Genomic DNA, 15,537 nt, shown 5'->3' on the forward strand with positions numbered 1-15,537 from the left:
AATCAGCCGAAAAAATTCCTTTCCCAATTAAACCCAACACTAGCTGTAATTGTAATAACATACATCTTTGCTCACTCAATTATGATTTCATCCATGAAGATATAATATATTCATGCACAATCACAAAGTTCCCACTCAATCCTCCCATAACCGACACTAATATTTTGTCTCCTACTAATGCCCCTCCCATCCTCCATCTGATATAGTTACTAATCACACAAGCAGCCCTTCCATATATAATCATACCACCACCACCAACAACAACAACAATAATAATAATAATAATAATAATAATGATATGTCTCCTAACAGCCATCCTAACGCTAACAACCCTCATTATCCCCTCCAAAACAGTCCTCGTACAATCATTGTCCTGCCCTTTGTTCAACACAATGGACAAAACTCAAATTATTTCCCTAATACAAATCAGCAAATTAATATTAATTTCAGACCTCGAGCTTTTAATAAAGTACGTAATATATCGGTGCTACTTCAACTTTGATAAAGAAAAGAATATCAACCCACATTTCTGCTTTTAACAACAAAAATTCTAATATTTCCCAAGCAACTTCTCCAACTACGTTGATTAAAAAAATAATTCTAATAATACCCCTTTCTCAATCAAATGGGCCACCCTAAAAAAGGCGCAGTCTTATACTCCAGGCTCTAAATCATGTCGCCACTGCACAACCGAAGCTATAACTATAATTACTTCCCCTCAAATTAGCAATATAATAAACTCTAAAAACGATTCGATCTCTTTCTGCAAACATAATTCCAAATTCAATTATAGTAAATCTGAAATTAAATAGTCGTTAATTTAACCTTTCAGATATATATTCTTTTCTATAACATTATCGTTTCTCTACATACTTTCTCAATATTTTACAACTTACATTTTTTCTTACTTGTTTGACCAGTTTTTCATCTGTAATTTCCGTTTTAAGCTTTCAAATATTCCGATGTATATCAATATACAAGAATAAAAAAGCATTGGAAATGCAAAGGGATATAGGGATGGTATGCCAAAAAGTATACAAACAAGATAGCTATGAATGGCTAGGCACATGGAAATAGAATTGCATCCAAAGTATAGTCGTATAGCTTTTCTCCAATCTTCATTCCGTGCCATTATAACGGTTGTAAAAAGCTATAGGGCTATACTTTGGATGCAATTCTATTTCCATGTGCCTAGCCATTCATAGCTCTCTTGTTTGTATACTTTTTGGCATACCATCCCTATATCCGTTTGCATTTCCAATGCTTTTTTATTCTTGTAAATTAGTATTTTTACTTACAGTCTTATTTTTAAACTTACATTCATGATAGTATTGTCTTTTTTAGGAGGCGGCTCGTTGCCGCCTCCATTAGTAGCAGGTCGCTTCCTGCTGGGTTTTAGGTCTTTGGGTTTTGGGGCTTAGGAGTTGCCTCTTTGTCCTCCATCGGTTCTATATTACATAGAGAGTGCTACCGCCTCTCTGATAAAACAGTTAGAGTATTATAAAGTTCTAAAATGTTCATACCTTCACTATTAAATTTTTCTTGGTTCACTCTTTGGCGTTTTGGCAAAGATTTGGCAGTTTTTGACATTTATATTTATAATAGTTTGTGCATGAGGCAGCTTTTTCCCCTTGGGATCCCTGTTATACCGTGCTTTTGAGTCAGCACGTGAGGCAGCCTTTTTTCTGGTTCTTTGTTATAAAGAACAAGTGAGGCAGCCTTCTTTTTTCTGTTTTTTGTTATAAAGAGCACGTGAGGCAGCCTTCTTTTTTCTGGTTCTTTGTTATAAAGAGCACTGGCAAACTGGAACGTCTGTGAGCATCCGGTGTATTATTTGGAGCTGTCCCTTTTGAGAGAAGTTCCGTGTTCGAAGTGGTCTGTCTACATTGGGTATATAGTGTTTAAAACTTGTTATTAGACGTAATCTTATTTAATTATGGAGTTAGCTAAAAAGCGATGGGTCACTGCACTTCTCCGTGTAAAGAGCAGTCGATTGATGCTTTAACTGTTGTCAGAGACCGTTCATACACCGAGATACATCGTCTCAAAAGAAAGAAGGAAGAAGAAGAAGAAAGAAGAAAGAAGAACAATTGGTCATTTTTGTACCCTTGTTTTTGGCTCTCTTTTGACATTTTAACCGACGTTCTGACACTCGCTGGATTCGTAAGACGCTTCTCTGTAAGAATATGTGCTTTTTGAAATTTATAAGTTGATTTTAGTTGAGATTTGGATAGTTTTGTTTTGTAGGCGTATATAGGCGTGTACGGGCCATCCCTATATAGAGAGTGCTACCGCCTCTCTGATTAATCTACCTTCACTTTTATATTTTGAATGTATGTTTACTTATAATTTACTATATGCATTTACTTACATTCTTACTTACATACTTACATACTTACTTGCTTTATCCGGAATTTGCAGATACCGCCGTTCTCTCCCCTTTATTAAAAAATATGTATTTATGTTTTATTCATCTATTTCCTTATATCTGTGTGTATATGGGTGTGTTTAATCACCACAATTTTTCATAGTTATTCACCACAATTTCTCATGTAACCACAATTTTTCATGTTATTTTCCTGGATAAACAAAGGATGTACATTTTTTGTACTCCATTGTATTTAATTTAAAATTCAAGAACGGGCTGTTAAAACGAGTACGATTTTCTTCTTCAGAATATATATTTCCCCTTGTAACAACCTTTTGTAATGCATTTAAACGAGAGCTTGTCTATGAACAACATAAGAGGCTTCCTTATAAACTTACTACAACGCACTTCCTTTTAGTCTATTATAGAAAAATACGTTTTGAACCGACATAATTAAATTTTATATTTTTCACGCATATTGGTTAACTAATTAAGTCGAAAAACTTTATCCTTGCTTCTGAAATTCTGATCTCCTGTTGCAATTAGCAGCCATAAAATTGTATATTTTAATAAATTTATTTGATGAATTGTTTTTAGCAAAATTATTTAAATGGATTTCCTATGAAATTAAACCAAATTTATATGTTATGTTTAATATTAATTACAAGTATAATCTTGAATGTCTATTATATTAAGAATTCAATGGGCCATATAAGCGTCTAACGCACATCACATACAGAGTAATACCTGCTAAACACCGATATGAAACGTTCAGGCATTTTGACTTTAGTTTAGTTATTAAAACAATACGACTTTTATTTCCCTCTTATCCATTCAAGTTAAAGAGATGTTTCTTTTTAGGTCGCCTGTTTGTATATAAAGATATTTAGATATTTAAATAATTCATGGACATTCAAACAGGAAAACAAATAACCACTTGGCTTTCTTACCGAGAACAATTAGTAATGTCATTTTTACGGTTTTAATTTTAGCTTTCGGAATGACTCCTCTGGAACTGGAGTAGCTGGAATGGAATTTATTAGAAGAGGTATCTCTGCAAGATCCTGCAACAAAGAAAAAAAAACACATTTTACATAAGTTTCATTTGTAAACAATTTCATACGGTGTATTTACAAACTGTTTTTACATTTGAAATTAAAATCGTAATCCCGAGAAGAATATTTCGACTTCCGGTTGAGGAGCGACTTCGCACACTCGTAGAATGCGCGTAAATATAATATGTTAATTCGTCTTAATTTCGTATATATTATTATAGAGTGGTAATTTCAAAAGTTACAAAAATATTTGATTGCCATTAGCTAAAATCGAAAATGAAAGCAAAAAGACGTTATTCAAAGCTGGTGACGTTACCACTGAACCTATGTGACACGCCTATGATGTGATTTAAAATTAGAATTAAAAATAAACACAGATAAATGTACAAAATGTATAATATTGTTTTTCAATTTTTATTTTAAAACTATTTTCATAAAAATTCATTAAAAAAAAAACTGTCCGGAATAAATCCAATAATTTTACGCCGCTTCCGCTGCTCTACGACTATTAGTTTGTGAAAAAATAGATTTTGAAAATATGGAGATAGACAGACAAACATAAAACATTTTATATATTACATATTTTTGCCTTGTATTTTGCACGTCTTCTGTAAATATATGCGTGAACTATTTGTAACTTTATAGCGAAACAATGGTTTAACTATGGCGTAAGGATAAGAACATGAATTTTGAAAAGAAATTATAGTTTAGTTTTTGTTACTGAGACGATTTCATCCAAGAAATGAGACAACTTGAACTAAGGAGATACTCTAAGGAAACGCTAAAAATGGATGGTATATGGTTAAATACCGAACCAGAACACTGCGATTTTAACAACTTTGTCAGAAACATGGCCGATGGAATATTAAAACCAAATACAATATAAAGTCATTGCGAGTAACGAGTTGGTATTATATTAATTAGAAAATGCATATTTGCATTCATTGATTATCAAAAACATTGTAGTTTAACAACTTGATACAAAAGTCTTTATACGAATAAACGTAAAATAAGTATAAAAAAGAACTAAACTAATTGTTTAAACTTCAATGTATACAGTTTATAACTGGAAAAGAAAGTGTCATTATTTCAATATAGCATAACTAATAAAATATATTAATAAACAAAAACAAAGTCGAAGATTACATCAGCCAAACGCTGTGTATACAATTATCTATATCAAACCAGAGAGTAGCCCACCTAAAAGTAACCAAAAATGTAGTGGAGAGGAGGAATCAGAATATTATAATCAGTATAATACAGAGTGTGAAAGAAATAAAGCTCATGCAGAGTTAAAAAAAAACAATGCACGTCAATTTCATGTCATTCAATACAAAATTCCATGCTTTCATTATATTAAGGACAACCACAATGACCCTTAGAATTTTAGAATATATATATATATATATATATATATATAACTACTTAATTTACTGACAAAATTATTATACGAAGCTATAAATTTATTCGTAAACTTTTAGTATTAATATCAAAAGTGCTCAATACGTAGGTAGTGCTAGTAAGTAAGTTATAAAATATATATGGCGATTAAGCTACACTGAATATTCCGCTTTTCTATATCTAATAACAAATAAGGAAGTAAAAAAATAAACTATAAAATGAGAAATTTGAAAAAAAATAAAAATGTTTCATAATTCTCCGCAAGCCTTCTGCGCCCAACTTCATAACCAATTAATATATATATATATATATATATATATATATATATATATATATATATATATATATATATATATATATATTTGTAATTTATAAAATATATATGGCGATTAAGCTACACTGAATATTCTGCGTTTCATTCACTCTAGGACTCTTCAGGTTTATGAGCATTAGCCTGAAGAGTCCTAGAGTGGATTCAACGCGGAATATTCAGTGTAGCTTAATCGCCATATACATTTTATAACTTACTATATATATATATATATATATATATATATATATATATATATATATATATATATATATATATATATATATATATATATGGCAACTTACTCCCTATCTCTACCTATGTATTGAGCACTGTTAAAGTAAATACTAAAATTTTGGGCATAAAATTATACTTTCGTATATTAATTTATGTGATTAAATGAAGTACTCATATATATATATATACATATATATATATATATATATATATATATATATATACTAGCAGTTCAGCGCGTCTTTGCTCGGGCGCTATATACTGTTCGTAACTCGCTCTGCGTGTGAATACAGTTTATGTAAGATTTCAAATGTTCAAATCACAAATTCCCCTTAAAATATATTGTTTTGGTCTCAAATCAAAATAAAAATGTTTACCCATGTCCAAGTTTCCTAGATCTAAAATCTCAAGTGTTTGGCGGAGAAATTTGGTAGAATCAGCAAAGGTACATCTCTTTCAACTTTGACATTTCGAGACCCAAATTTTCGCCGCCATTGATTATAATGCTTTAATACTCGTTATGTATAAATTTCAAATGTTTAGACCCAAAATTGGCTGAATAGTTTGCTACACACCAAAAAGGTAAAACTTTTTGAACTTTGACCCCTTAGCAGCTCAAATATTCGACTCAAACCAATCAAAATGCTTACCTTTTGTCTGAATACACTTTTATGTAAAATTTCAAATGTTTAGACCGCAAGTTGACTGAGTAATTTTGAAGGGACCGTAGAGGTCAAATTTTGTAAAACTTTGACCAAATTTCGACCCCTTAACATTTATTGTTTTGGAATTAAATGACATTTAAAAGTTTTATCCATATCCAAGTAATCCACATTTAAAATTTAAAGTGTTTAGACACAAAATTGGCGGAGGAGTTTGGTAGAGTTTTAAAAGGTCAAATCGTTGAATTTGACCCCTTTGACAGCCAAATTTCTGGCCAGAAACCGATTAAAAAGACTTTCCAAAATCTCAGTACACCTCATGTCAAATTTCGACTCTCTAGATCGACACACACAGATTTTAACTTTTATAGATATACTAGCTGTTCAGCCTGGCTTTGTTCATAACTTTATGTGCATATGTATATAAAAATTGTGAATATCTTTCTATATAATATTCTATAATAGAGAAAAGTTGGTAAGGAGCGCAGAGGTCAATTTTCTTTAAACTTTTACACAATATTGCCCCTTTTACATTCATTGTTTATGGCTAAAATCAAGTTAAAATGTTAGATCCATGTCAAAGTAACCTACATATAAAATTTCAAGTGTCTAGACCAACCATTAGCGGATGAGTTTAGTAGAATCTGCACAAGTTAACTCTTTCAACCTTGACCTCTTGATAACAAAACATTCGCTCAAAAACTAATTAAAAAGCTTGCTGCTAGTCTGAATAAAAGTGTGAATATGTACAATAAGGAATTTTTATATAATAGACTCTCTTAACTACCATAGAGAAAAGTTAGTAGAGACTGCAGACACTATTTATTAAAACTTTGACCCCAATTCTGACACGTTTACATTTATTGTTTTAGGCTCAAATTTAATTTAAATGTTTGCCCCATGCCCAAGTAATCTACATCTAAAATATCAAGTGGTAAGACACAAAATTGGCGAAGGAGTTTGGTAGAGTCTTCAAAGGTTAACTCTGTCAACTTGACCACTTAGCAGATAAATTTACGCACAAAAACTAGCTTGCTGCATGTCTGAATACCCTTTATGTAAAATTTGAAATGTTTATACCCAAAACTGGTTTAATAGTTTTCTAGAGACCACAAAGATAAAGTCTTTTGCACATCGACCCTTTCGAAGTCAAATAAAACGATTAAAAAGCGTTCCCCATATCTGAATGCACCATATGGAAATGTTTCAATAGTTAGACCACAAATTGACTGAGTAATTGCGTAGAGACTGCAGAGGTCAATTTTTTTTTGTTAACTTTGACCCCAATTATAACATTTTAGCATTTAGTACTTCGGGCTCGAATCAAATTATAAAGTATGATCCATGTCAAAGTAACCTAGATCAAAAATTTAAAGTGTGCACACCTACAAGTGACGGAGGAGTCGAATCCTTAACATTAAATTTTTTGGCCGAAACCCGATTAAAAAGATTTCCAAAATCTCTATCCTTATGTCAAATTTCGAATCTGTAGACCGGAAATTGACAAAGTCATTTGGTAGGGAAATGTACTGAGACAGACAGACAGATGCACACAAACATTTTCACTTTTATAGGCATATAAATATACAGAATAGCCCACTTGACAGTAGACCTATCTTTCTCTTTGCGACCCACTGAAACTACTTTTTTTCGAACAATATGGCACTACCTGCCACACGTATCACAGATAACTGACACGGGTTCATAACATTTTTACAGAAGAGAACACAATAAGCAAAATGTTATGGCCACCACGTTCCCCGGACTTGCCATCATTGATTTTTATCTTTGGGAGACTTTAAACAAAAAGTTTATGCAAGTAATTTTCATAATCTAGATTAACTAAAACAAAACATTACCAACTTTATCAGGGGAGTTACCAGGGAATATCAACGGGCATTATTTGCAAACAGTGTGTAACGTGCTCAGAAATGCACAGCTATCAACAGGGAGAACTTCCAACATCTTTTATAACACTACAAACAATTTAACCAAAGCTGCATCTAATTTAAACAATAAAAAGAATGTGGCTCTTCCCCATTACATTTTGGGCTACTTTTAAGTGGACCATTCTGTAGTTTTATCGAGCTAATTCTACACACAGCGGTTAATTGATTTCATCTTCGACTTTGTTTTAGTGTATTAATATATTATATTTGTAATGCTATATTGAAATAACGACACTTTCTTTTCCACTAATAAAATAATATATTAGTTTGTTTTAATTTAGAATTTTACAATAGATAAATTAATACATTAAGTAAAAAATACCTATATATATATATATATATATATATATATATATATATATATATATATATATATATATATTTACAAAAGTTAAAGCATGGTTTTAGTACCATAGTTTTGAATCGGAACTATAACATTTAACGCTCAAAGTGCGCTCCGTAGTGTTTGAGCTAGCTCGACAGATAGCAAAGAAAGGCTAAAAATAAAAAAAATCTAGTTATGCCTACGATTATTTATCGGAATACTGTTCTCATCCTGAGAAGAGTAGCCCGTCCTCGAGTGACCTCTTGGCCTTGATAACTGGTTATTTCTAATTAAAAAAAATTAATAATGCAAATAACCAATCCTCATCTCCAAATTTCAGAAGCGTCAATTCTAGTTATAATTTATTATGCGCATGCGTATAACTAATAAAAAATATGTCGGCAAATGTAAATGAACATTTTGCATTTTAAGTTGTCGAAAGATGTTTGTGCGTGTTGTTCATCAATAGATGCAAAGATTTTATCGTTTTACAATATTCCTTATGTATGATTTCTATTTCCTTGTATTATAGTATTAGATGACGAATTATTTCAAAGTGCATTGACTAGTACTCACACACATACATACATCTCCTTTGTTCTTTATATACACACACAGGATTTTTTTTGTATTTTACTTATTTTAATCCTAAACCGTATATATTTATATTCAAAACGTAAGGGACTGCATTTGTGAGTGTGTCTAGAAGTATACATTGAGGAGTGGCTTTAGGTAAGACACAACAGAATCGATTGACAGACGACTTAATAGCACATCAGTTATTTTTCTACGACAATAAGTTTTTTTTTTTTTTGTTTTTGTTTTTTTACAACAGGCGACAGTTCGGAGTTGAGATTTTATAATAGTGTTTTGATTTCAGTCGTACATTGAAAAAGTTGGAGTCTGGACTCTGTTGACGACAGGTCGTGACTTGCACCAGATCGAGAGCCCTTTCACTAACCCAGATGAATGATCAATTAACTGCTTGAAGCTACATCGGAAGTAGATTTTAATGCAGATTTAGCGTAGATTGCGGAGAGGGCAGTTGCACTTACAACTACACACACAGTCTAGCCGATATATATATATATATATATATATATATATATATATATATATATATATATATGTGTGTGTGTGTGTGTGTGTGTTTGAGTATCCGTTTGTCTTGTCTTGTATTATGTAATATACTGATTAATTAGAAAATGTGTTGAAAAAAAGGACGCATGTTCATAAACTGTTCTTAAAATAAACACTAATAAACCATTTATATATAAGCCCTGATTTCTGATAAAAAAATAACAACTGAAATTAATGCCGTTTTCAAACATCTAATTATATGTTGAAACTTGCAGTAACACAAACATTTTCGCTAAAACCATACGAAACACATTTGATCACAAAGCCGATATTGTTTATTAATTATTGTTAGTTTAAATGACTTTTTTTGCAGACAAATAATGATCTGACTGTTTCCATAGGCTCAGACTAGGCATGATTAATTCTTCAACAACTGAAAATAGTAATCTCTTACGCAGTGACGTGTATTAATAAAAATCGATGCGGATCTAATGCTGACAGTTAAATCACGTTATTGAAGAGTTCCCCTCAACTTTAACACTAATCACAACTTAGAAAACAGGGCATCGTACTGTCTTACTTCCTTCTTAATTGTATTTTTGTACATTTTATTTTGTCTGTGTACCGCAATTTTATAAGCGATTTTCTATTTTAATGAGTCAAAATGAAGTGGAGTCGACGGTCGATCTATACTGCGTAAAAAAAACCTTGAATGTTTATTCAATTATGCCACATGATGTTAATAGCTTTCCTGTGGGATCGATTTTATAGTTCGATGAGGAGACACAACCAAAATTATCTAACTCTTGCGCAATCGTAATACAATTGACAACTAGATAAAAATCCAATATGTCGCACACAACGGTTTTAAAATGTTGACTCTTTTAGCCGAATTATTGTCCAGATAAACCATATTAAATATTTTCCACGAGTTTGAATATCCTATATCTCAAATGACAAGTTTGTAGATTACAAATTCGTTTACTATATAGGTTAGAAAGTGTATTTTCACCCATTCTCTCTCTTACACAAGAACACACGCACACACACACTAACACACACACACACGCATATAGATATATTAAAAAATTAAAAATTCATATTAGAGCAAAAGAAAATATACAGAGATAGGAATAAGCTATAGTTAAATAAAAATTAACATCATTATAAAAAAATAAATGTGGGCCTGATTTTTTTTCCTCAACCGAAGCAACATGGATTTAGAGAGCCTAACACCATTTAGGTTTGACCATTGACTGGTCCCTATTATTTTGGGCTTGAAACCGATGGTACCAATGTTTTTCTGAACTTCTGTACTGTTAAATATATATATATATATATATATATATATATATATATATATATATATATATATATATATATTGTAACTTACAAATAATATATATATACATATATATATATATATATATATATATATATATATATATACTAGCGGGGAGTACCCGGCGTTGCCCGGGTGTTTGGGGTTGTATGTAGGAGGGAGGACTCTGTTTTAATATAAAAAACAGGATGTTATAAAAAATTGGAAAACCTCAAATCAAGCAAAACCATGAACAAATGTAAAAAGGGGGCAAACGAGGAAAAAAGGCTTCGGTAGGACGACAGACTCAAACCCGAAGCATCGAGACTAAGGCAGGAAAAATGTCTGACATGTTACATCTACGCCAAAGAGACGCCCTTTAAGAAGACTTGCAGGTGGTTGAAACTAACGTCACCGATTTCTAAATCAAACATGACGTCATTGTCATAGTAGCAGGAGGAGGACGAGTTTAGGGTGAAGAAACAACCCACACACATTTATCTTTTATATATGACGCGTAAAATTGAAAGGAATAAAAAACAAAACGAACGTGAAAGAATATCAAAGGAAATAGCGGAAAAAACAAGAAAAAACCTACCGCGTAAATAAAAATTCAAAAAAATAAAACTCACCGTGTATAATAAAATATGTTTATTAGATTTTATTTATTTATTTTTCTTTGTTTTAATGAAAAAAAAAATGAATAAGTAAAACCAGAAAACGACCGTGTTTCTTTAATGTTAGTTTGTTTTGGTTTCTTTCTTTGTTGTCGCTGTTAACCAATTTGACTGTCGTATGGTTCCAATATTGATAACGTAGTAGTAATTGTGCTAATGAAACTCTCAGAAATGCAATTTATAGAAATAAATAATAAACAATAACTAATCCGAAAATAGGAAGCCAGCTCCCCACCTTCTTAGTATCACTTTAGAAATCAGTGCAAACATAATAGAAGTATAAAGACAGTATATAAAATATTAAAGCGACTAATCGGGGCAAGATTTTAAGAACGCTGGCGGATGACTGTTAAAGTTTCTTGTAAAAATTGGAATCCAATGTTAGTTCGTTTCGTTTAAGTAATCTTTCGAATCGCAACCCCTCCACCAAGAGAAAAATATAAAGGGAGTAAGAAAAGGGGAAAAAGAAGAAGAAATTTATAAAATGGCACAAGTAACTGGAATACGGAAAAATGCCAAGCCATATTTTCTAAGCAACTAAGAACTTAAGCCAATGCTCCGCGTATATTCCCCTGTGGACGTATCCGCGGCTGTGTTAAGTGGTCGCGGGCGGAGTATGAATCGAATAGAGAGAAAAGATTTTACAACTTCCATTGATTCTAACCGGCTGTGGTAGTGAACTCTCACCGGGAAATGTACGAATATCAAGGGACTCTAAGGGAAATAGGCCTATAGCACACCTCAGATCCTGTACTGAAGTGTGGGGTCATTACATTTGAATGTAATGTCGTGATTTAAAATTTTAAATCCTATTAAAGTCAAACTCACACGGGAAAAATGAGTTATTTTTATATATATATATATATATATATATATATATATATATATACTTGTTATATAAACATGCTCTTTTTATTGGGCACTATCTAACAACCTCGTTGAATTCATTAGTCCCTTACTTTTGAATAAAAAAAACCCGAGTATATATATATATATATATATATATATATATATATATATATATATATATATATGAAACTGTATAAAATAAAGAATACGAAAAGTATAAAAGATTATAACTGTTATTTGTTCGTTTTTTTTGGTAGCGTGTAGGTATACAAAATAATATTATGGATTTATTTTTTAAAATATTTTTACAAGTATATATTTTCGATCAATCCTTCAGTCTTCACCAGTGTAGCGAAAGTTATTAGGATACAAATGTAAAATGAGAAATGAAGAGAAAGTAGGAGGAAGCATAGCAAATGAGAACTTGCCACGTCAGTCTTAACTACATTGACATATAAGTACTCACATACACACATGCACGGAGTACATATACAGATATAAAATAAAAAAATAAAAAAATGAAACAGTAAATAAACATTAATAAACGCGCCTTTAACTGTCCAATATTTTGAATAACAACGATATAATTTATTAAAAGAAAAAAGTAGAATTCAAAGAAGTTAAGACCTTGTGAGGAGAGACGCTGTAAATTCAACTGTAAATCAACGGTTATACAAACGGTTATACACACGGTTATACACACGGTTATACACACACACACACACACACATATATATATATATATATATATATAAAGTATGTATATATACTTTCAAATATAGGCTTAGTCGTGACGTATATTTTGTTAGGTGAATTGACCCATTCATAATATAAATGCCATTCATAGAATTATACGATATTTGTACAAATTATATGTTTTTAAACATGATGAAAATCATAAATATATGATGCGACATCCAAGCTTTGCATTTTTTAACGTAATGTTTTAAGAGCTATTCATATGATTACCTATATAATCCGTTAATTTAACATGGGAATAAAGATCTCAAAGTTTTGCTTTCGGTTATCAGGTATATATATATATATATATATATATATATATATATATATATATATATATATATATATATATTAGCTGTACCCGGCCACGCGTTGCTGTGGCTCAGTTTGTTAAAATGGAACACATGTGAAAGTAGAGAAAAGTTTGATTCTTTTATTCAAGACAATGTACAAATTATTTTTTAACAGATGATAAGAAAATAAACAGAAAAATACTTCCATCATTAATTATCCAAAAAAATATATAAAATGTTGATTTAGTGTTTCAATATGCTTATTAATTACGATAAAACTTGCTGAGTATGCACTGTTTTACGGTTGTTGTAAAAATGGAACGGAAACTTAAATTTCGCTTAATTTTAATCTTTCTTAATTTTTCAATTGTGCCCCCCCAAACGACTATAATCAAAACAGTAACATTCAACAATTGTACTTTATGTATATAAAACACAAAATATTTATTAAAATTTTTTTTTTTTTTGAAAGTTAATAAAGAAAGGGAAATAATTCAATTTTTAAACGAAAAAGTCAGTCTACCTAACTTACTGTATTAATGCTATTTTTTTAAGCAAGAAAAAAAGGTAAATATCCAGATACGCTACTACAGAACACCGACCACTCTAATTTTTTTTGAATAGGTAATTGAGGTCGCTGACAACGAATCTGATAGTCAAACTTGGGGCAAATTTACAGTTTGCATGGTATTTACCCCTTAACCCACGAACTTCTTTCACCATTTTGCAGCTTCCGTTTATGCTACGCGCATGCACGCTGTAGCATAAACGACGGCTTCACCAAGCAAACTACGTTGGGGGGAGGGGGATTTTTTTTTTCAGAACATAGAATTTTCTAATTTTCAAACATACATTGTAGCGCTTTTTGGGTGGAAAATTTAAAATCAGCTGAAAAAGAAATAAAATAAGTAAAGGAAAGCACACCAAGTTTGAGTAGGGGGGGTTAATTTATCTGTTTTTTTTTGTTTACCTGGAACATCGAATTTTCAAATTTTCCGTAAGTAACGCACCGACATTTACCAATTAGAACACCATTTAACATTGTCCGAAGATTTTACTTTATACATTGGGGCGCGAGCGGGGGGGATGTGATGTTGGGGCGTGCGCGCGCCCCAACATCACATCCCCCCCAACAAATTAGAGTGGTCGGTATTCTGTAGTAGCGTATCTGGATATTTACCAAAAAAAATATTTAGGTTTGGCTATAAATTCCTAAACTCATTTCACCCTAAATAATTTAGGTGACTGACATAGGAATCTAATTGAATCTTTAATTTACTGAATAGTATCCGATAATTCATTTTTCCTCGAGTTATATCGAATACATTAATACGGACTTTAGGGTTTTTTTTCGTAATGTTACTGTAAAAATTATTTTTTATTGTTACAAATTACGATGCTTTAAAAAAAGAAAAAATAAATTCTTGCGTTTTTTATTTACTACTGAAAACCATAACTTTAGTAAAGGTATTTTTTGTTTAAACAGAATAAAACATTTTCACTAAGAGTTAAGTAAAATTAATTCGTTCATTATATTCTGCGATCATTATTTGAACAATACTGCAGTTTTCATTAAAATTCGTTAATTTCCTGATTTTTGGTGTATTTTTATGTAAAGGGAGGAGTCAAAATGTGTATACACTTTGAGCTTCGGCATTCATTCTGCGACCACGTGTGGTTAATTTCAATTAAAGTTCAATCACAGGGTTACATTATCAATTGAAAATTTACCGATATGGTAAACACATTTTGTTTACATTAAGTCTGTGGTGTTTTTTTTTAGTGATGCAATGTTGTCAACTGAGTTTAAAAAAAAAACCCACGAGATCAGGAGAAAGAAATGTCTCGAAAATCGTTTTACTGTACACATAGATTCGAAAAAGTTGTCAAAAAACAAATATATAACAAATAAATGTTATCAAAGGCAATATAAGTAACTTTTCTACCTAACTGGATATATTTGCGTGTTTTTATTAAATGTAACATGTTTATTCAGCTCGAAACCATACAGTGTTTACCGATGTATTGGAACATTCAAGATGGAGTCTGATTCTCTCTTTAACACGGTAGGTTTGGGAAAAGATGTTATAAATAAACACCCGGATAAAATACTGTTAAAAACTCGCTCAATACATGTTACTGTGACATAGGTCGACAAATATTCGGCGGGTTTTTAATAGTATTTTTTATAGTTTTTTTTTTTATTTATAACACCTTTTTCCAAACTTACGGTGTTAAAGAGGGTGTGAGACGCCATCTTGAATTTTCG

At 31.2% G+C, this 15,537-nt stretch overlaps 1 protein-coding gene across 2 annotated transcripts in view; it reads right to left on the reverse strand.

Annotated features, from left to right (window-relative positions):
• The window catches only part of LOC145239991 (cardioacceleratory peptide receptor-like), a 949,161-nt gene that overhangs the window by 59,238 nt on the left and 874,386 nt on the right, over positions 1-15,537 (reverse strand). For both annotated transcript variants that reach the window (XM_080103573.1, XM_080103574.1), the window contains exon 9: positions 3,319-3,432. In XM_080103573.1, the coding sequence (XP_079959699.1) occupies positions 3,319-3,432 (114 nt within the window). The remainder of the gene's footprint in view (positions 1-3,318; positions 3,433-15,537) is intronic.

The sequence above is a fragment of the Euprymna scolopes genome, chromosome 19, assembly GCF_053919585.1.
Source record: "Euprymna scolopes isolate OS-2025 chromosome 19, ASM5391958v1, whole genome shotgun sequence".
Lineage (NCBI taxonomy): Eukaryota > Metazoa > Mollusca > Cephalopoda > Sepiida > Sepiolidae > Euprymna > Euprymna scolopes.